The 23,748-nt window shown below is 37.9% G+C and overlaps 1 protein-coding gene across 18 annotated transcripts in view; it reads right to left on the reverse strand.

Moving 5' to 3' along the window:
* LOC127942228 (serine/threonine-protein kinase MARK2) overlaps positions 1-23,748 on the reverse strand; it is a 29,358-nt gene that overhangs the window by 2,683 nt on the left and 2,927 nt on the right. Inside the window, exons 1-18 of one of the 18 annotated variants that reach the window (XM_052537900.1) lie at positions 14,273-14,875; positions 14,078-14,185; positions 12,997-13,050; positions 12,606-12,654; positions 12,244-12,309; positions 11,795-11,865; positions 11,433-11,489; positions 11,093-11,329; positions 10,899-11,018; positions 8,774-8,912; positions 7,956-8,068; positions 7,325-7,445; positions 7,109-7,236; positions 6,922-7,010; positions 4,632-4,769; positions 2,958-3,218; positions 2,188-2,214; positions 501-539 (exon numbers count right to left, since the gene is read on the reverse strand). In XM_052537900.1, the coding sequence (XP_052393860.1) occupies positions 501-539; positions 2,188-2,214; positions 2,958-3,218; positions 4,632-4,769; positions 6,922-7,010; positions 7,109-7,236; positions 7,325-7,445; positions 7,956-8,068; positions 8,774-8,912; positions 10,899-11,018; positions 11,093-11,329; positions 11,433-11,489; positions 11,795-11,865; positions 12,244-12,309; positions 12,606-12,654; positions 12,997-13,050; positions 14,078-14,185; positions 14,273-14,461 (2,006 nt within the window). In that variant the 5' untranslated portion in view covers positions 14,462-14,875. The other 17 variants (XM_052537903.1, XM_052537902.1, XM_052537906.1 and 14 more) reach the window with 17 other exon arrangements.

The raw sequence follows: 23,748 nt of genomic DNA on the forward strand, positions 1-23,748 counted from the left end.
TGAAATTTAAAATGAATTTATTACATATTTTCAGATACTAAGAAATTCTTGCATGTAAATCAATCATTTGAAAGTTCGTTTAAAAGTTTGGGGTCAGTAAAATTTTAGGGAATTATTTTAACAAGGACATATTAAATTGTTTAAAGGACATTTGTGTTACAAAAAATCCCTACTGCAAATAAATGTTGTTCCTTTGAATTCCTTATTCACCAAAGAGTTTGTAATATTATTGTTTGTTAATGTATTATGTATTAAATAAATGCAGCCTTGGTGAACATAAAATACTTTGAGTACTGACCCCAAACTTTAAAACGGTAGAGCACATTTGATTGTCTAATTTTTCAAGTCATCCAGTGATTCAAAAGACAAAATACTCGGTTTAAGCTTTAATTGACTCCACACTCAACTTTATAAAACATTTCTAATTAAGTTATGATTCAGTGATTTGAGAAGTACGCTTTGTAGATAAATGATTTTTATTAGTCACTCGTTGTCCTCACCTGCTGGCCTCATCTCGACCCTCTCCCTCATACGGACTCCTCAAAGAAAACCAACAAGTTTAGTCCCTCAATTCAAGTTCTCTTATTTCTGCTAGCTAAGTACTAGTCCTGTTCATGTAGATGTAATAAAACTTAAAATATCTTAAAAAACCCATAAAGCATCTTTTTACAGTCCCTTCACCACCTTCTTGAGCATTTAATTTTAAACTCTTTACCTCGGGATCAACACACACACTCACTTAAGCCACTTTGTATTAAGCATAAACGCCTGAAAAAAATTAGACAAAAGCTATTACACCAAAACTAGGATTTAAATATTCATATTCCAAATGGCCAGCAAATATCGATGTCAAAATGAAAGTTTGAATTTTCTTTGTGTACATGATTTGTGTCTGGTCATTTAAGAGCATATAACATTTTAAGTGACCCCAAAAGGAATTCAAACTAATTTCAAATCTTATTTGAAACCTAACATCAAAATTCATAGTATAGTGCAGTGCCTAGAGCAAAACTACAAGTGGTCCTTCTAAACTTAACTTCTCAAACTTGTCTGTCAGACATCAAGTGTAAAAATTAGCATCTAGTTCATTTTCTCACTTGTGTATTGTACAGCTGAACAAGTGACTTCAGCGAGGTGTGTGTTGAATAATACAGTCGGACGGGGAGACCAGCCACCTCCTAAACAGCGCAGCACAAGAACGAAGGGACAAAAGCAGCACGTCCGTTTTAGTGCAGCATTATAAGAATAAGCAGTAGACCGTAAGAGGAGAAAAGCAGGTGTCACCCTTTACAACCCTCAGCATGAAGACACGACTGACATTCTCTATCGACCCTGCCTGGCTGTGTGCTTCTAGCTGCTAACTATGAACTTACCTGACCTAAACCTTTCGGCAAAAATAGACCAGAATAAGGAATTAAATTATTTCTCTGACTGCGCTGAACAAACACACTTACGACTAGGGCTGTCAGTTTTAGTTCGAAAATCAATTGCACAACCAAAAAAAGTTTCGAAAATGAAAATAGGGAATCGATTTTAACCAAATATGTACACTATTAATTTTAAAGAGGTGTTGATGTCTATTCATAGATATCTTTTATCACATTTAATTTGAGTGCAAGCTCACAATTGAAGTAAAACACTTTTGTTTTTTACTTTGGCACTGTAGATTTAGCTGTATGTTTGACAGTATTTTAGTAGATGTACAGTAACCTTTAAATGGAACCGAATCATGAAAATCAGAGTTTATGAAATGTTTTATCAAAAGTTTATCAGTCCTTGTACAATGGTGTAATTAGAAACAATCTACAAAGACCTATAAAACTTGTGTTACACTATCATTTAACTGCATTGTTGGAGTGTAGTCATGTTGCATGATGACAGCACAGACGAGGGCACAGGGAGACCATTTCACAAGATCTGCGGCACAATGTACATGACCGGACTCCATGAGTTCATATGAGAGAGAAGCAGGATGTGATGCAATCGAGGAGGAGGAAGAGAGGGCTGGCAGAGGAGTGAGTCAGGCAATGGACGCAGAGCATTAGTAAAGAATAATACCACGAAAAGATATGCATGTGGAACAAAAATAAATGCTGGTTCAAGACACAAGACATCACAGAAGGAATATAGAAGACAGGAAAAAGACATTGTCTTGGGAAAACGCAAGGGTGGCGTTATAATGCCTACCTTCTGGGAAATCTGAATGAGAGATTTCTACAAAAAAAGAATTAGAGAAAAAGGGAAAAATGGTGTTTCTCACATGTGCATGAACCATTGGAAAATCGCTCAAAGATTAACTACATCCTGTTTGGCTGAAAGGTGAAGAGGTTAAAAAGGGTTCTTTATGAAACCTATGAAAGGTTTTGACCATTAATGTTAGCTGAGGGCACTGAAAAGGGCACCAGGGTTTGTAGTCAGATTAAAGAATATGGATTAAACTAAGTCACACAGGGCCGTTTAAGATTGCTGAGGAAACTGAATTGTAAATGCATTGCATGAATGATGGATGTTAGATTAGGGTCCGGTTTGCAGGGTTCCCACAACTTTTCTCAAATTTTCAGGATTTTCCAAGTCATTCTTGATTGCTGGACAAAGATTAACCTTTGTTTATGTAACAAACAAAAAAAATGACGATGCAATTAATTTCCATGACTTTTCTAGGCATGGAAATCACTCCCTGATATTTCTATTGATTCCCTGACCGTGGGAACCCTGGATTTCATATGTTAGTAATCCTTCAGTTAGCATCTTTCACACTTAAAACCATCTCTGCTCCAGCAGCCCTTTGTTTCAGAGTTCATGATCTTAGCCATAAAAAACAGTGCCAGTCCAAACCATCTCGCCCTGAAAGAGGGGAGCACTGGTGAGTCATGAGAATGCGTGCATGTGTATTCCTAACTGTTCACTTAAGTAAATGCAAGTAACACTGTCACCGTGTGGAAGGATCATGAACTCACCTGCGTACAAATTTGGAAGTAAACTTGCTGAAGATGCCTGTCCCAGTACGGCGCACCTGGCTGTTGCCATGGGAAAGCGAGGGGGAGGCTGAGGGGTCATTGTACGCTGAGGCTTGCTGGTCTCGTGTGGTTCTCTGCTGGCCGGCGTGGAAAGTGCTTCTGCTCGTCACCCCTCTGGAGAAGTTGGTACGGTCAGCCATTGAGGAAATGTTTATGTTCTGAGCTGAGGGGGACACCACTGGTGCTTTCTGGTTGGCCGTGCTATTTTGTACAAATAGTTTGCAAAGGTTAAAAGAGATTAAGTTAACACTCAACTCTAGTTTTGCAGCCATTCAAATACAAACCAATGTAAGCCGCTTGAGAGCAACATGAATAATCAGGCACAAAAGCATGAATAGGCCATTTCATTATGCTAACAACTGCAGCTCTTGCACTGATGGCAGACAAATTATCCTTGTGGAAAAAAACCTACAATTAATTTGAGGTTCATTTCAAAAAGTGATGGAATAAAACCCAGGCATGCACTTGCGTGTGAAAGTATAAATCCAGCATCAGCCCTATGTGTACCATGCCAGACATGTGACAAGCCACAGGCTTAAACCACACGAGAACCACATTTCTGATACATATATTTTTTTCAATGTTACAAAACAATACAATAGGTTAATATATTAGTAAGTGTTAAATGTGAAGTGTGTAATTTCTGCAGAACAGGAAAAATTACCTTTTCAAAAATAATTTTTACTATAACAAAATGCACTGGTAATGCATTGTTTAGTGGCCGATATATGATTTTATTTAATTGATAAAAAAAAAAGTTTACCTTTAAAAACTCCAATTTATATTATATATTATATTTTACCATATAAAGGTGTTTACTGTATTTCTGAACAGTAGTGTAAAACTAATCTTCTATTCGTCAGATTTACAGTAACACCCTAATACAATGTATTCAAAGTGCTACAGTGTTTAATATTTAAGGACAACTTGAGTCTACCTACATTAAACCAAAGACAAGTATTTTAACACTGTTTAACACACATCACCCCTAACAGTTATCATGCAGCTATTACCAACAAAAAATGAGACTCAAACAACAACAGAAAACCAAAAAAACTCAAAGAAACTCTTCAGGGAGGGAGACAAAACCATTGTTAGCATTCACACAACGGTCTGTGAAACAAGCTTGGATGTCACAAACGACTTTATTAAAGGTTACGCAAGCAGTGAGAGGTTTTAGAAGATATGAATGCACCATCTGGAGAAGAAGGGGTTAAGAAAAGAAGGGGTTAAGAACAATGGGGCAGCAGAGCAACCCAACACATGAGACAATGAGTTAAAGCTTGCATGTGCATTATGAATTAGAAAGAAACAGACTGTCAGGTGTGTTGTGAACCATGTGTATTTATGCGGACGAGAAAGTGGGATGGCGAGTAAGACGACGTGTTATTGTGACGGATAACGAGTGAGAAAAGTAGGTAAAGTTGAAAAAAAAAAAAAAAAAAGATGGCCTTCTCATCTCTTTGCTTGACGTATCTGGTACTTCGTCTGCGGATCTCATGTATTTCAAACCCCCCCAAAAAACGTTTAAAGTTTCTGCTTTAAAACAAGCAATCTATACGTCTTGGTTCGTCCCTGGCTCTTGAAGTCGAATCCCCATCTGAATAGACTTGCCTGGGGCGATGTGCATGGAGGTCTGGGGGACTGGGGTGGGCAGAGGTGGACAAAGACTTGTGGTGACGGGTGTAGGATGAGGCGGCGAGGACCGCGGCCGCTGAGGCGGTGGAGGCGCGGGACCCTGGAGTGTTCAAGCTAGGGGAAAGACGAATCACAACATCCCCCATGTGCGGACGCCCCCCACGTACAGAGTGGAGGGAGGTATGGGTGAGGTTGTAAAGCAGACAGGTTAGACTCAGCAAAGATGGAGGGATTGGATGAGAAAGGGATGGAATAAGACAAAAGCACACACCAGGACATAAAAATACAATGCTGCAGTGCGATAATGCAGGTTTGGATGCCATTTATATCTATATACATTAAAGTTTGCCAAAGTTGGATAAAACTTGCATTATTGCTGGAAAGCTCACTCCATCTCAGTGAGAATCAAAATCGAGATATAATAATGATCAAATGAGCCTCAAGGGCATGATGTGCATTTAAAAGCTACTCACAGTACCTTAATTATTAAACAGGTAAAGTTTATCAAACTGATCATTATAGATACGGAATAAAAGCAGACGAAAGACATCTGATGCATTTGTGAGGGTGATCTGGTGGCAGTATTTGTATTTGCTGCTCTGCAACCTGACCTTGCGCACACATATAAAACTCTTTCCACATCAGTATTCTGACTGTGCTATGGATTGTCACCTCAAGCAGACTTAAACATCCATATCATTCGGTTTCCTGCATCTCTTTTCTGTGTAACCTGATTATTTGGGTCGGGCAAATTCTATGATTTCTACATGACTACATTTCTATGAATGTGTATATTTAAATAACTTTAATTATTTGAGTGAAGGCATCTCCAATAAGACACTCTACTCTGGACTGTGGGCAGGTTTTACTCCATCTAAAAAAAGTCATATTTTAGAGAGAGAGAGAGAGAAAAAATAGTTGGTTTCTGTGAACGTAACTAGGAATCGTTAGAGAAATATTCTGGGAAGTTTACAACGTAGGATATATATCAAATGCATCTGCGGCATTCTGTCGATTACACAGACAATAATTCCCACCTGTCCCCAAGTTTGTAAAAATGAACTAATGCAGTTACAATAGTTGGCATTCTGCCCAGAGGGTTTAAGAGGACATGGAGCTCATATTTCTGTAAATAGCACTTCCACTGTCTGCTCAAATGGTGCCGTTATCCAAATCATCTTTCTGGGGTAGAACTACTTTTCTAGGCAGAGTTCGCAAAAACTTGCATTTACTAAAAGTAACCAGATTTACTGTTTACTGTCAGAGATTCTACAACACAATATTCTTACACTAACATACTACTGTTCAAAAGTAGGTCAGTATGATTTAAATAATAATAATGATAATAATTGCATCCAGCATGGTTACATTAAAGTGATCAAAAGTAACAGTAAAAACATTTTTATAAATGTTTAGAAAAAACTATTTTTTAAATAAATGCTGTTCTTTTGAACCTGTGTGACACTGAAGAGTATAATATTGACTGCTGAAAATTCAGCTCTGCCATCACAGGTATAAATGACATCTAAAACACAAAAAAATAGAATATAAATTTCAATAATATTTTACAATATTATAGTTACACTGTATTTATGGTTAAATAAAGGCCACCTTGATTAGAATGGAAGACTTTTTTTAAAAACATAAAAACTGTACGGACCTCAAACTTTCGAACAGACGTCTAAACTTTTAAGCGTTCCAATTATAGTTTTCAAATGGAGATAATTGAAACACTGATTTATTGTGCTGCAACTGCAAGCATATAGCTGTTAAGGAGTTTCCCTGAAAGAGGTGCCATAAATTATTGCCAGTTTTAATCTCTAGCATGCCACAGAAAGACAGTAAATTGAAAATAACTCAGAATATTATTTTATTGTATTGAAAGGAACCCAAGCTGCTGAGCTCTCGAATGATTACATACTTTTTTTTTTTTTTTTTTTAATCCTTGGACGAATTCTAAATTCTTAAAGGCATTGCAAATCTAGCTTAACAGATTTCAGCTTCATGCTGCATTTGAATGTGTTCTTGAATGTGTGCGATTGTCAATGTGTGAATGCATGTGTGCACATAACAGGATTATGTTTCCCATGCTGGCAGGACAGCAGCCTGACAAAATGAGTCGAGAGCAGAGAAGCTTTCCAAGCGGTCTAAATATACACATACTTTTAACACCAATCCACTGTGTTAATCCAAGTTTGATGGGTGCTTCCATTTTATTCGTTGCATGAAACGAAGACTCTGTACATAAAGAGGAATGTGGCAGTACCTGTCCTTGCCATTCTGTACTCCCAGAGTGGCTCTCTCAGTGATTGGCGAGTTCCTGCTGCGGCTGGTGCCTGAGGACAGGATGCTGTTCTATATGGCACATGAAGAGCACACAGAGATATCAGTGACGTGAGATCACACCCGTGCTGTGTATCAGTCATCGGCTCCTCAGGGGGCTCTGTACTCACAGTGGAAGGGGTAGGAGTTTTCTTATGGTCTCCGGAGATCAGCGGGCTGGGAGGGACTTTACTGGAGCTGCATGAACCACTGATGTGCTTGCTTTCGCCCTGAGGACGCTTGGTGGAAACAGAGGAGCCTGCAGTGTAGAGGGAAAACATCTGAGCTTTACAAACCAAACCAGCCGGCGCTTATGGTGGCTAATGACCAGCAGAATGATGCTGTACTTTGGTCTGTGGGTCTGCGGGACTTTGGGTTGGAGGTATTGCGTTGTCCCTTATGAGGAGATGCTTGGGTGTTGTTTGTGAGGTCAGGGGCTGGGCGGGCCTTTATTGATATTTCATCCATCTAAGAAAAAAGAAGAAAAATGGTACTTATGCGCTTTGAGCTTTAAATTTGCATTTTTACTCTACTATGGTTAAAACAACTGCCATTCCCAAAGCAGGAACTGTACAGTCAGGTACTCATGTGTGTAATTATTCGTGTAATTTTTAATGAAGCCTCTCAAAATATAATTATGTACATGAGTATATCAATTGTAAGGTTACAGTTTTAAAGATTAATTAAATTAAATAAATTTAACAGAAATCAAACCAGAACAACAACAACAAAACAGAACAAAACAAACTAAAGTAGAACCAAAAAATACACAAATAAATAAAAAAGGAAAGAAACAACACACAAAAATAGAAAACAGAACAAAAAAGAACAATGAAAAAACTAATTTATACAAAGAAACTATTTTAAAAAATGGAAAAAGCAATAAATAAATAAAACCGAACACAACAAAACCAAAAGCTATTACAGTTCTACATGCACAAACAGCCAGATATTCACATGATCTTTAGAGTAGCATACCTCTGAGTTCCTATAGTCCAGTAATAAGTAAGTTGCCATGACATCATTGTATTTTTGCTTGATCAGGCAGTCTTGTATTTCATCTAGAGAGTATCCCATCCGTAGCATAATATCTGAGAGGACAGACAAAAGAGTGAAATAATTAGAAAAACAGCTTACCTGCTTGACCACAACATCTTGACCTAGAATTTTATATTCAGTGTCATAAACTATAGCCACGATGCTAGGGTATCATGGGTAACTGCTGTGTGCATTCTAAGGTGTGCTGGGTGTTTGGGTTGGTGATTTCTTACAGCTCAAGCCAAAATAACCTATCAACCATGTCTCTACAATATTCTGGTTACTATATATGGCTGAGATCCCTCCTAGAATGCAATCCTCTGATCATAAAAGTCTGATTCCTTAGAGATGTAATACCAGTTAGGGCATCATTCATGTCTGCAGCACAAATGCTGCAAGATAAATGATGCACCAAACCTTTAATAGTTCATATTTTAATTACACAACACTAACCTCATGTATAAGCAACACAACTAAATATATTCGTTTTGAAAGTAACAACTATCAAAATTAAAGAAAACAATAATCCTGCACAACACAAACCACACACTGTTGGGAGACAAGAAAACAGACAAGTGTTATAAAGCAGGAAAAACTTGGGTTGTTGCGTTAACTCACAAATAAAGAGGCTCAAATGAGCTGATGTGTGGAATTCAGATTCAGTCCCATCACCAAGATATATTACCCAATCATAATCCATCCAGCTCTCAAGCCCCACCCACCACCATCACTAAAGCCCCAGGCCACGTCTGCCCCACCTATCTTCCAATCCCCTGCACTGCTGGGGTGCTGACCTGTCCTCTTAGGGTCCTTGTAGTCGGGTTGGGGTTCAATGTAGGGCTTCAACTCGTCGTCCTCATTGCCCACGTTCATCCAGCGGTCCTTCATGATCTGCTGCTAAGCGTAAGGAAGGAAAGGACACAAAGTAAAGAGATCATAATGGAGTGTGGATCACTGGTGTAAATTAGCATGATGCAAAATAAAATAGTTGGCCTTTATTGAAGAGGGTACACGGACAGTCAACTGAGGGCAGCACTTCAAAATCACATCACACGGTCATGAAATGCTGAATTATTCCAAGAAAACACATCAATCTGCAAACAGTTGTTTGTACAGAGTCTAAGCCTCAGACTGTACGCCCACAGACCGCCCGTGAACAATCTGATGCACACAGCACACAAAAATAGCAAAAGCTGGCTAAAATCATCAGATCTGATCAGATGGCTTTTATGTAATTTCCAGGAATAAAGGTTTATATAAAGTCTATCATTTTACCAGGTAACAGGTAGCTGCACAGGCAAAGCTGATCACCGGATTTGCCATAACTTGAGAGGTTCATGGCACTGAATTTTGCATACAATATTCAATAAGCTAATTTAAAGCAAATTTTTGATGTACATATATACTAGGGATGTTCATTTGAACCGGTTAACCATTAACAAACCTTAAAAATCACTTCTTTTTTTCAACTATTTATCAATACATTTAAAAAGGTTTGCTGCATGGTTAAAATATGCTATGCGTATAAAATGTTTCTTTTTTTAGGAAAAGAGAAAAAAAAAACATAAGTGGCGTATAATAAGTTGTATTTTATTATTTCATTCAGAAATGGGCTTAATGCCGACACGAAATGTTTGCAAACATTACAATGAACTGTAAACATAGCTATGCTATTTTAGTTCCCCCAACTCCACAACAAATCATTTCAATTAACAGTTTTTAGAAATGAACAAAAACCAAAAATAGGCCTTTCAGAAGTTATAGCAATATAAAAGACAAGCCAAAACAAATGAATTTAGGCTAAAATGAAAGTGAAACCACAAATTAAAATGTTTCCGTATTCACTACGTATTTGAAAGCCAAGTTATTATTTATTATGTATTTCACTCGTGTTCCAATATCTAATATGTTTTGCATAACATCACGGTGGTACGGTGATAACACTTAACGGCACTGATTTTACTACATATTTAAACTGAGCAGTGTGTTTTTTCCCCATATGTTTGACTGACTGAATTTCATTATGATAATGAACAGGCTGCATTGTCAAGGTAGCAAAGCTTAACTGTGTGTGCATGCGGCACCAGCGCAATCACTTGAGTGGAAGGAGCAACTACTCCCTACAGTCATAAAGATAATCTGAATTGTAAACGGTTTGCTTTCATTTGCCTAAATTCACAATAAAAACAAATCTGTGTGAAAAATAAGCTTAACGGAAAAAATAGGATGCCGCTTCCTGCACTCTGGTTTCCTTTCGTGCAGCACAAAAATGAACCAAAACTGCATTTTTCGTCCATTTTCTTAACTTATTATTTAAGTAAAAATATATTTCTTGTATAAGCCTATTTATTCATTCACAGAAGCGCTTCAGGTGCATGATGTGATATGATGACCATGTGAATCCTCAGTTCTGTTGTTTGCTGCTTTTGTACAATCAATCCCCGGGAAACATATGCAAGTATTTTTTACGGGTCACAGACACTGATACTTTCTAATTTAAAATAGTCTTGTCGGTTAATGGCTAATAATCGGTTAACGAGCCTCGGTCTTTGGTTAGGAAAAATAACGGAAATGAACATCCCTAATATATACATCAAATACATCAACAGATCTTAATATAGTTTATTTAACCTTCTGGTTTGTTGAACTGATTTCACAATTTTCACTGAATTCACAGTTTTATGATACACTTACACATATTAAGATCAAAACAATCAAATCTATACATAATCGGTTTCAAATCAAACTCTGAGACATAAAGTGCCTAAAATCGAAGAAACACCAATATCGGCTTTGCCAGAATAAGCTGCAATGTAGACCAGACTTTACACAATATTTAAAGGTCAAGACTTAGCTTATGCAAGTATTTATGAATGTTCAAACCTCAAGGCTCCCTCTCTTGGTTGGGTTGAGTATGAGTAATTTCTTCAATAAGTTCTCACAGTCGGTCGACATATAGAAGGGAACCCTGTACTTGCCCCTTAAAACCCGTTCTCGCAACTCCTACGAACACACAAACACAAGCATTCAGCATTTATGTCAAAGCTGTCGACACGGTCTAATTTGTCTGTGCTCACCTTTAGATTCTGTCCATCGAATGGCAAAGAACCGCTGACCAGTGTGTATAGTATGACCCCAAGGCTCCAGACATCCACCTCCGGCCCATCATACTTCTTTCCCTGAAAGAGCTCGGGGGCAGCATAAGGAGGGCTGCCACAAAAAGTATCCAGCTTGTTGCCCAGTGTGAACTCGTTACTGAAGCCGAAATCGGCAATTTTAATGTTCATATCTGCATCCAGGAGCAGGTTCTCTGCCTGCAAGCAAAGGAGAATCTTTAATGATCATGTATTTAGGGATGAAATCCAATCTGCATTAGTATAATGCAATAAAATACAGTGTGAACATTATCTTGTGTACCTTGAGGTCTCTGTGGACAATGCACTTCTGGTGGCAGTACTGCACCGCTGATACAATCTGCACACACGCATAAGAAGCACGTACTTCTATATCAACACTAGCTTACACACAAAGTGACTGGAATTAACTTTAGCAACTTTTAAGAACCATTCCTATCAGGTATTAGCATCAAGATTAACAAATGTGACTCCTTGAGAGGATCGACTGATCGGATGAGCCATACCATCATGTGAACAAGGCATGACATTTTAAAAGTAGAAAAGAAAGCACATATAAAAGAGGAACCCAAAACACTACTGATGCGTTTACAGCCCCTACGGAGCTATGGATTACATGTAACAACCAAATGTGCTGCTTCTCACCTGTCTGAATTTGGCTCGAGCCTCTTTCTCTTTCATTCTGCCGTGGGCTACGAGGTAATCAAACACCTCACCTGCAAACCAAGAAGGGGAACAACAGTCACGGTTAGAAAAGAAACAGTTGCAATAAAATTGAGAGGGTAAGCTAGAAGTCTGGCTTTGGTACGAAACAGCCTCTGGTACTTAACTATAAAGCAATAATTTGCGTATAAAATAAACAGCCTCAGGTGACTGATAAAATGAAACTAGAGCTGTCAATAAATTCAAAATTGAAAATTCATGATTGAATGTGATTTGTATGGCATTCAAAGTGTGTTTCACTGTTTCCTATGGAATGAGGTCTATGCGGTGGGACCATTTACATAATAGCTGAACATTCAGACATGAAAACACATTTAACGTGTAACAGCGTAGACGAAATGAGGTCAAAATGGGTTGGGGAGAGCTCTGACCTCCGCTGGCATATTCCATCACCAAGTAGAGCGTCTTGTCTGTCTCAATGACTTCAAATAACTTCACTACACGAGGACAAGAGGGAAAAAAGAGAGATGTAAGAAACATTTGACACATTTTGCTTTATTTAAAGGCAATGTAAGTATACTGGATTGAAGACTAAAAATCATTTTGATTTGGATTATTCCCAAGGGGTTTTACGCTCACCAAATACAGTTGCACAGAAAAACACTGACATTTGGAGGAGGATTAATGAACCCAACAATAAAAAAAAAAAAAAAACAGTGGGCGCAGCCAAAACCAGAAAAATGGAGATTCAAGCTGAGAGACTTATGGTGATTTGTCTGTCAGTTAAGCTTACCAATATTTGGGTGATTCAAGAGCTTCATGATCCTCACTTCCCGAAATAGCTGAAAAGGGAGATGGAAGATGTCAATTTGCAGCAAACGGATGATGTGGAGTGTAAATATTTCAAGCTTGTGCACACACACGAGTGAAATGTGGTTGAGAACTACCCCCACCAAACCCCACATCTGACTAACCCTTTACTTCAGGAAGTATTGGAGTCTAATTTTCTATAATTAGCTGCCATGGGCTCTACAGAGAAAAGGCTTTGGATTTTAAAAGTTGTGAGGCAACAGGAAGAGACACAACTTAACAGTGGTGGGAGAGTTAAAGAAAACAAATCAGCAGTAAACTTCTGAAATTGTATTTCGACCCCATTAAACTTTAGGAGGAAGGGTCAGACTCACCTTTTGAAGACTGGAGGAGTTGAGCTGAGCCTTGTCTATGATTTTCACCGCCACCTGATTGAGAGGGTGAAGAGCTCGGTTAGGGAGAGTGCTCGGGAAAAGCCCTGAGGCGGCAGGCACACATCAGCCTCAGTCTGCCTTAATACAGATCACAATCTCACATCATCAGGAAACAATTCACCATGCTGCATAGAGATTACAGCGTGCTGCTGCTCCTGCGGCGAGCGCACACATGTGAACCCAGAGTTCTCTGCTTCACCCTCGTCTCTAGAAGTCTCATACTCTTCTCTGTGGTCACGAGTCACATGGTGCGTTATCAGCGTCTCAGAACCATGCAGTCTCATATTTTTTGCATTGTGACACATCCAAGTGAAAAAGATTATCGAAGGAATGAAATGAAGTGTAGGTGACTTGGTTCGATTTATTGGTTGCGGATTAGGCAGAGTTTAAGCAAACGAAACCATTGGAGAAGTCTGGCATACGTCAACAGGGACAAGTCTTTTGAGATATTTCAATTCATTTAAAAGGGTAAAAAACTAATTAAACTTCTCTACAAATGAATCTCAATAAGATCGGTAATATTAATTTAGAAAAATAGACGAACTGTGAATTTCATGCAGACTTTACATTTCCAAAAATAAAATTGAGAGGAGGAGAAAATTCCTTCCATTTTATTCCAAAAAAATTACAATTTCATTACAAATGAAAGTATTTAACAGTGTTTGTTACACTGCTGGTACTATTAGATGTTGTTCTGAGTATGATCATAGTATGATGACAAAAATACAGTTTAATGATTACTAGGAAACACTATATTGCCATTTCTACATACACTTTCAGTGCATAGCAGAGGCCGTTTTTTTCTGAGAGGGATCAGGTGGACGGCTGCTGCGGTTGCTTTAAAATCTCTGAGGCGTGAGACCTGAGCTAACAACTGAGCAGCATGTTTATCTTCATCTGCATTATAGAGATTTAAACACATCTGATTTAAACACATTCCACTTATCAGACAAATCACGTGTCGTTTAAACAGCCTACAGTTTGTCACACTTTTTATCTGGGGTGTAAACTCAACCCTCACCTCTTTGTCAGTGAGGACGTGCTTGGCCAGTTTGACCTTGGCGAAGTTGCCTTTGCCGAGGGTTTTCAGGAGTCTGTAGCAGCCGATGTGGGGCTGCTCGGAGCGAGACTGCAAAGGGGGAGGGAGAGAGAGAGAAAAAGAACTGTTTAGGCCAGTGTTTGCTTTTTCAAACTTTTCCAGAACACAATTCTTCACCTGGGAATGGTTATGAAGGCTGAACCTAAACACACAGATGTGAGGTTTGCAGAGAAATGCTTTAATAATATCCTTATCAGAGCTTGGGTGATTTTGACTGTATAGGACTGTTGCCAGTCGCCATCTGACTCTCACACTAATGAGAGGACAATGCAGAGTTGAGGAGTGAGGAAGAAAAAGAGCAGACATTTAGGATGCACCACGAATTCTGTAGAAAACAGCATTTTTGGTAGTTGAATGATAGGAAAAAAAAAAAAACAGGCAGTAAATTTTCAAAAATGAGAACACTACACTGACATCCAATCAAAAATTAAATGGTAAAACTAAATGGTTTAGGTTTCATTTCAGTAGACAGCAGCTGCTGATGATGATATATTGATGCAAAAGAGATTGTGTTTAGATAAGCACTGTGTGTAAATCCTAAAGATTCACACTGCAGGCAAAATTCACAAGTGACAGTTTATATTTTCATTTCCTAACTTGTATTATAGTCCCAATAGCAAACTTTACATACGGTACTTTGCTCAGCATCTTCGTTATGACCAAATAAATCAGTGAGATTTATTAATGTTTTTTGAAACATCTCTTATGCTCACCAAGGCATTTATCTGATTAAAAACACAGAAAAACAGTAATACTGTAAAACAGTATTACAAAATATCTTTTCTATATTAAAATATAAATTATAAATAAATAAATGCATTCCTGTGATGGCAAAGCTGCATTTTCAGCAGCCATTTCTCCAGTCTTCAGTGCCTTCTGATGCTTCAGAAATCATTCTTATATGCTAATTTGGTGCTCAATAATTATTTCTTATGTTGACAACAGACATGCTGCTCATATTTTTGTGGAAACAATGATACTTCTTTTGTGTGGATTCTCAGATTAATAAAAAGTTCAAAAGAACAGCCTTTCTTTGAAATAAAAATTAGTTTTAAATGTCTTTACTGTCGCTCTGGTAAACTTAATTCATCCTTGTTGAATAAAGCATTAATTTCTTAAAATAAAAAAATTATATATATATATATACACATATATATACACATACATACACACACACACACACTTCCCAATAAATTATATTCAGTGTGTAATGTGTAATATTCAATACACCTGATTTCCAAGGAAAACAAGGTATGACAGCTGCCATGCACTAGCGACGCACTTATTTTGAATAGAGTCTTTTTACAGTCAATATTTCAATGAACAACACTTGAATAATTGTACTGTTTTATACCTACATAGTACTTTACCACATTAACAGCTCCATTGCCCTTTAAATATGAATGTCTGTAAAAATGTAAGAAGTTCAAAATTTCACTTTAGCTATTCCAATCCAAACAAAGACTAATGTCAAAATGAACACTTTCAGTTTTGGTTTTCAGATTCAGACTTTTTCATTTTAGTGCATCACGAGAAAAGAGAGAGATTGAGACAGAGCAGGATGATGTGTGATGCTGTGAACTTGGTCACATGACAGACAGCAAGCAAGTGAGAAGAAAAAAAAGAAAGAAAAAAAGAAAAGAAAAGAGGAAACTAATGGAGAGCGAGTGAGAGTGAGTGAGTACGAGACAGAGACCGAGAGAGAGACACAAAGATACGTTTTTGACATTGGGGATTTCTCTCGACTGTCGTGAGGTACATTTGGTTCTTTTTGTGTTGACTGGGGAACAGAGCATCAATTGTGGACTGTCCCAGAGTGTGAGCTCAAATTAGAGCTGTAGTCTGAGGACAGGCTGTTGACCAGTGAGGTGAGCACAAGTGAAGTCTGGCTTGTGTCTGTACATCAGTGAGCTAAGAGTGCCCTTTATCTACAGAGGGCAAAAATCTACAAAAACACAATTTCAAAGTGCTCAAAAAAACAATGGATGAGGTCTGTGATTTAGTTTTTTTGTGTCTTCCTCGTCATACCCTCTTGGAGGCAGATAAATTTACTTCACTTCTGCTTAATATATATAGAGAGAGAATACTTGGACGTGACAGTGATGATCGATCGTGAAAATGATGATTGCCCTGACTTTAAAAAATATATTTAACTGTTTTCTGATTGGTTATTGCAAAACGTTGGCCGATATCTGAGGTCTGATTTGTTAATGTTCGGCAGCATGCCTTCCAGACCGGGGAACTAAAGTGAAACTGGATTTGAAAGGCCAAAGCGATGCCTGGAATCACTTTGATAATGAAATACAGTTAAGCACAAGATGTCTAGCTCCAGTCTGTCACATACGCATTACAATGAGCACAGGATTGGTATAGAAAGCTATAAATTCTCTGTGCTTTAGTTGCCTGTTGTACAGCAAGCTATTAAGGGAAGTTCAGACTAGAACATAGTCATAGTCACGTACGCATTCATGTCCTTTAGTGCAGTACGTTTTAATGGGTATACAATGGATTATTTTAATATAGGATGCATTTCTCTGATTTTTATTCACATTTTCAGCTCAAAGCATTGCCTGATATTATTGACCATGACTGGGTTATTTAAGAAGGTCATACTGTTTTTAGATGATTCTTTTTCAAAAACATATTATTAAGGGCAGATTAGTGTTGGGCAATATGGTTATTTTTCAAATCGTCATATCGTCAGCCGGTGAGATCGACGATACACAATATTATCGTGCCTGGGTGAAGCAAGAGAGAGACTCTTTGTTCCTATCATAGCATAACTGTTCGGTGTTTTAAACCTCGCAGGTGCACGAGAGAGAGCCTATGGAATCATCAATAATCGAAAAAATATACTTTCAAACATACTGATAAACTAACATTAAATATAAAAATACTGTATTTAAAACAGCTAGTTCATATACACTCGGACGCAACTGTCATATCGCGCGTCCTGTGACAAATCTGCCACATCTGCGTACAGACGTTATCAGTCTAAATGTTCTGTAAAGTCCGTAAACGGTGAAAATCAATAGTAGATTTCATTTGAAGTCCAGCAGTTTAGCACTAATATTGGGCATAAATGAACACGTTAAATATAAAGTATTTAAAACAGGTAAGTTCATATGTTTGGACTTTGGAGTAAGTTTAATTGAACTGATGCATCAGTCATACAGCTCTCCGGATCGCGCGCCTCATGACGAGACCAACGCACCGCCACAGAAACAAGAATGAGATGCGTTCTAACATAACGGTGGCATTAAACTCAGTTAGTGAGGGCTCGTTTAAAATATTGAACATATATAAGCCGTTCAGATTACTTGTTAAAGTGCAATGAAATACCTTATATCGGGAGACAATGTACGTCTGTTTGTGGATGGAGACTTTGTAACGGCCAAAACGATGCATCACATTATAGTTTGGAGTGCATGAAAATAATGGGACACCAACTCCTCCTTTTCTATCTCTATCATTTCATGGATTTAACTTGTTATCCGAGTCAAAGCGGACAACTTCAGTGACTACAGGCTCTAATCCTCCTGCGCTCGCGGTGTGTGTGTGCGAAATGCGGGGATGAAGTGAATAGCTGGGCAGTTTGATAGCTGAATTATAATAAGCAGCCTAATAAAAATAATAATTATTATAATCTAATACATTAATAGGAGAACGAGCCTAATATCATCTTGATTAGCGACAGAGAAATCTGCTTCTGTCGATATCTCTGACTATCGTCGATACACGATACAATCGTCTATCGGCACAACCCTAGGGCAGAAGTTATTTTTTTTCCAATAGTACGCACATACATAACATTATAACAAGAACATTATAGGATGTTGTGAATTCTTTCTGCTTTCCCTGGCAATGTTTCATCCAAAGCTCTGAGAGTTACACTCTCTGGATAGATAATGTAACTTAGCTGAAGTTCATTTGGAATTTGCATCCTTTTGTTTAGAAAGAAGTTGTAATGTTACGTTTATCTATTGCATCTAAGATATTTGACTAATATCACAGGATGTGGCATAGAACAGGCTTCGGGTTACTGGAGTTCATCTCTTCAGCTTCACCTCATGCAGCTCTTTCTTTTATGAACACTGATGCAACAATCTAAGTGTTCTATTTTCTAGTCATATTATCTATGCGCATAATGGAGTATATATAAAATACTTTAAAAAACTAATTATTATATCTAATATCATACATTTTACCCAAGATTAAATTAAATTAAATTGAAATGAAATACATTAAAATTTATGCATTTAGCATTTATATACACACACACATACAGAAATATCTATTATAAAACATCTATTTCAGTGCAAAATAGGACTCATTCTTTGTGAGATTCTCCCACGTAAACAATCACCTTCACACAAACAAGTTTGTCTGTTGTACGTGACAAAAGGGAAGTGTAATGATACTGCAGCGAGTGCACGTCACACTGAGCTGATGTGCTGCGAGGGTCTGCAGTGCGAGTAACACTGAACACACACACACACACACCGCTCTGACCTTCAGTACAGAAGCACCGCTGCTCACCCACAAATGTACCCACACCTATCACCTCACCAGATCGATGATATCACTTCAACACTAATGCAGCAAGGGAAAATACTACAGAAACATGCCTGCACACCATGATAATTCTTACACAATTAACGCCTGAGAGATAAAATGCTCGACCAACCACATACAACAGGAAGAGACAGTCTGTCTTCCTTTGAGAAACTAATAACAATACAAGTAAATAAGCAACAAACTTCAGGCACTTTAAAAAACACTACGTTTTAAAAATGGCATGTGATGGGATCATTGTAAAGACTGTAAGTCTATCACGTACAGATATCAACAATAAAAATACAAGGTTTCACTCAAAGACTAAGACAGATCAAATAATATGAATGCTCTAGTGTATATTTAAAGAGCCATTCACAAATGAAGTGCTTTTAAAAAACAGCTAGGAGCCCAACAGAATGAAATTAAATGTGGGGTCCTGAGATGAAGTTGAAATATTTTTAACTTGACCAGGTGTACTAAAAGTTAGATGCTGGAACGTGCCACAAAATGGTCAAACAAAAACAGCACAGAAAACATGTATTATGTGAGCAGCCCCCAAGTCATATACAGATGTGGCTCTGTCATGTTTTGGCTTACATTTATGCCTTAACATAAAGAGAACATGAATAACTGATATAAGTAATGCTTTATCAACATTAAACGGTGCATAAATCTTGGGGGGAAAATCCTCACAGAATGAGAAGACATGCTAACTTAGCTAAAACACTCATCAGGTATCTCTAGCTTTTGGGCTAATTAAAAAAAACACTAGTTGAATTTAATCTCCTCAAAGGAACATGACATAAGTGAGGGCAGGTACACTAGAATGGTTTCAAAACTAAAGCCCAGTTTTGATAGCCATAGACGAATAAACCTTAGGCCCACTTCAGAAGATCTCTGCCTAAAATAAGGTCCACAAGCTGACCACTCTTGGGATCCGAAATGGGAAAAGCATTTTTCCTCACACACTACAGCATAACAGGAAGTTGGGCTAATTCCCGGAAGTTCAGTGATAGAGGAGAATAAGACGGGGAAGAAAAAAGCCTAAATTGTTTGGGTTTTGTGTCACACACAGGAAGCGACGTGTCTGGGTTTGTCAGGAGGAGTGGCTGCCGGAGCCAGACGAGGCCTTCAAGAAGCTCTCTGGAAACGAAAGCTGACATGCCCGGACAGCTGGGAAATAAGACAACGGAACGGAGTGGGAGAAGACAAACTGCAGACTGAGCCCTTCTGATGGTTTCTCCAGTTCATCTGATCCACTAGCAAGAAGTCAAACATACAAGAATGCCAGAAGAATGATGTCATCACAGGGTTACATGTGTCAAAAAGGGACTACTAGGTTTCAAAGAAACTGAAGAGAATAAGGAGCTCACAGTAATTAAAAGTGGATGTTAGACACAATTATCTCAGACTAAATGAAAGTTGTTGGACAAAACTACGATCGGAATGTTGAATGAACTATATTTAAAGGGTTGGTTCACCCAAAAATGAAAATGATGTCATTAATAACTCACCCTCATGTCGTTCCAAACCTGTGAGACCTCCATTTATCTTTGGAACACAGTTTAAGATATTTTAGATTTAGTCCGAGAGCTCTCAGTCCCTCCATTGAAGCTGTGTGTATGGTATACTGTCCAACACAGGTGGTTGAACAAGGTGTTGCCGTCCAAATTAAAATGATTGTTTCTTAAATATCTGGAACCATATTATAGTATTTTTATGCATTGGTAGAGTCAAAAACTTACATACGGCACATTTAACCTAGTTAGGTAAAGTAATTTTTATATACTAGAATATAGAAAAATCAGAGTATGATTTTTTTTTTAATTAGAGTAGATCTATAGTTGTTTTCTTTTTGTATTACATTCTACATTTCTTTAATTTTATCTTATTAATTTGAATTTTGACTAACAGATTATTACCATTAAGAAAAATTTAATTACTTACTAATTAAATATATACAGCATGACTCATTTTCAACCAGAAGTTGATAAATACATTTTTTTCCTTTTAAGAAGGCATGTATGAGATCAGACAAACATATTTCTGTCATGATCTGTGGTATTCCCCAACTCTTAATGACCACAAGATAAAATCTTGGACAACTTTGAATCAATTTTCATTTGACGCCTTAATTTCTCGCTCAAACAAACTGCATCCATGACACATGGTCTATGCGTGGGCACAGTCCTTCCCTTTTTTGGGATCTCTGGAAGATAGCAACTGGTATCATTTGATGTGTTATAACAAGACAAATGTAATGAGTTCCCTAGTAATTGCACAACATCTGCACAAATCAGTGTGGTTCAGTTAACCGCAACACACCCATCAGCAAACATCTATACAATACCGACTATATTGTGGAACCTTGCTCCAAGTTAATTCCTAAGAAATGGTTAGAGGCTTATCTAAAACCATCTGTACATAAGGCAATATACAAACACTCTGCTTTCATGAGCTAGATATGATTAGCTCTACCGGTCTCCTTGAAAAACCAGTTATGTCCAACATTATTTCCTTCCTTGCATCAGTGGGAAAACCAACCAGATGATCCAGCTCCACATCTACAATACACAACCTGTCGTTTAGGCTATTCAGCTACTAGGCTAATAATTTACATGTATTAAGACTCTTCATTGTGTCATGAGTCCAACCGGTTGGAGTTCTCTGATTCCTCAGTGAACAATCCAAGGCTATTCTGAGCAAGATTAATTTCATCGTGATGAACCGCTGATGTTTATGACCCAAGAGTTCTGCTGACAAACATTCAGGAGGGGTTCATTTTATTGGGACAATATGTAATGCAGACCAACCAAAAGCCATTGTTCCAGAGGTGTCATGCTAGTGTTGCTACAATCTGGCTGCATTCACCATCAAGGCATAAACCTGAAGTTTCATGTTGCTATGGAGACCTGTTGCTCGAAATGTTCTTTTCACAGTATATGCTCAACTGAGCCTTCAGTCTCTCTCCAGAAAAAGACCTGCAGTTCAACATCTGACTTCATACACAAACACACACACACCTCAAGCAAACTGTGCATAGTTTCTTTTTTATTAAAGGGGTCATCATATATATTCTACATAGAAGATTCAATTAATTTTCAAAGCAAATGTCTTCAGGTATTTAATTCATTTTTTTTTATATAGAGAATACATGCATACATAGCAATTTCCTATTTTGACCATTGCATACAAAAGGAACAATTACACCAATCAGAAGAGATTAAAATGCTAACGGTTTTTAGTTTAGCACAATGTCAAAGTAAGATAATTTATGAGTATAATTACATAATTACACAATACTCCAAACTTGCATAGGGCTGTGCAAAAAATCGAATGCGATTTTCATGCGCATCTCATCAGTAAAGACGCTCCTGTAATATCTCCAGCACGTGCGTTCAGATCAGGGTTGCCAGGTTTTCACAACAAATCCTGCCCAGTTGCTTCTTAAAACTAGTCCAAAACTAGTCCAATCGCGCTTCCGGGAGGTTCCCCGATAAAAATTGCTTCCCGGGGTTAAAATATAAAAATTTTTTGTAAGGGTTGCCCTGGTAAAATTAGCATTTTAGGGGCTAAATATCACATTATTGGTATTGGGGTTGCTTCAAACCGCGGACATGAAAAACAATCGCACTTGCGTGATATTTAGCCCCTAAAATGCGAATTTTACCAAAGCAACCCTGCTAAAAACTTATATTTTAACGCCGGGCAGCAATTTTTAATCGGGGAACCTTCTGGAAGCACGATTGGGCTAGTTTTGGACTAGTTTTGAGAAGCAGGATTTGTTGTGAATACCTGGCAACCCTGATCTGAACGCACGTGCTGGAGATATACTTCTAATTACAGGAGCATCTTTACTGATGAGATGTGCATGAAAATCGCATTCGATTTTTTGCACAACCCTAAACTTGCATTATAGCATCAATCGAGTGTTTGAAAAAAAAAACTTCCTTCTATGAACTGATTCTTAATTTATAGCATTCTATACGTGTATTATTCTTTTTGTAAATATCGTCATTACCGCGATACTCAAATGAACACTTCATCATTTAAAGATCACGATTATCATAACACCCCTAAATACACAAACAACACATATTTTACTATTACAAATACAAAAAGTTTAAATCAATGAAAAGTGATTAACTATGTTCAAATACTTGGAATATTAAACTGCTAACAGTCTCATTTGTAAAAAAATTGAATAAAGTGCAGCAACATAAAACTTAAGAATTTGATTATGCACTAGTAATTTGTACCCCTCATTTACACTCATTTAATTATTTCTAAATGTATATCTGTGTGTGTGTTTATGTAAATCACTCATATTTCCCAATTATTTTCAACCAAGATAGATAATCCCCAATGTGGGAAAAAGCTGTAAATTTTTCAAGCCACATTTCCATGGCTCTGCTTTCCTCATTTCAGACGATAGCAAACACCCTGAAATCTCACCTTCATCTCACTTCTCCTCCCTGGAAAACGACTTAAGTAAAAAGTGTCACAGTTTACCCCACTCTCCCCTATATGTAAACAGAACAAACAAGTTGGCCGGGAGGCAACTTTGTCACCGTAGTGTCAGGGAGGAGCTATTGGTTGAAGAGCAACTACATATGGTGCACACATTCTATTGAATTGCCGGTTTTTAATTACAGAGGCTCGAAGGATGACATTCAGGTCCACGTGAATGACTAATATCTGACAAGGACACGAAAACCACACCGAAGACGCAACACACACCCGAAAGAGGATACCAATTGTGAGAATATAGCTGAGTGACAGATCACAACCGCGTTCAATACTGGCGCTCCATGGACTAGAAGGTAACAGACGCAGTGGCTCAGAGTTAGGGGCAACTGTCTAAGATGCTGTGGAAAAAAGCGGGGTAGACTGGCACAAGGAGGAGGGGGAATAAAAGAGGGGTGTGAGCCAGCTTGTCATTTATCAGTATTTTTATCGCACCGTGACTATTTCAAGAGAAGGGAGGTAGCAGCCAGTACACAAATAGACGCCAGCTGAACATCTCCCCATCAGTG

The sequence above is a fragment of the Carassius gibelio genome, chromosome A21 (genome assembly GCF_023724105.1).
Source record: "Carassius gibelio isolate Cgi1373 ecotype wild population from Czech Republic chromosome A21, carGib1.2-hapl.c, whole genome shotgun sequence".
Classification (NCBI taxonomy): Eukaryota; Metazoa; Chordata; class Actinopteri; order Cypriniformes; family Cyprinidae; genus Carassius; species Carassius gibelio.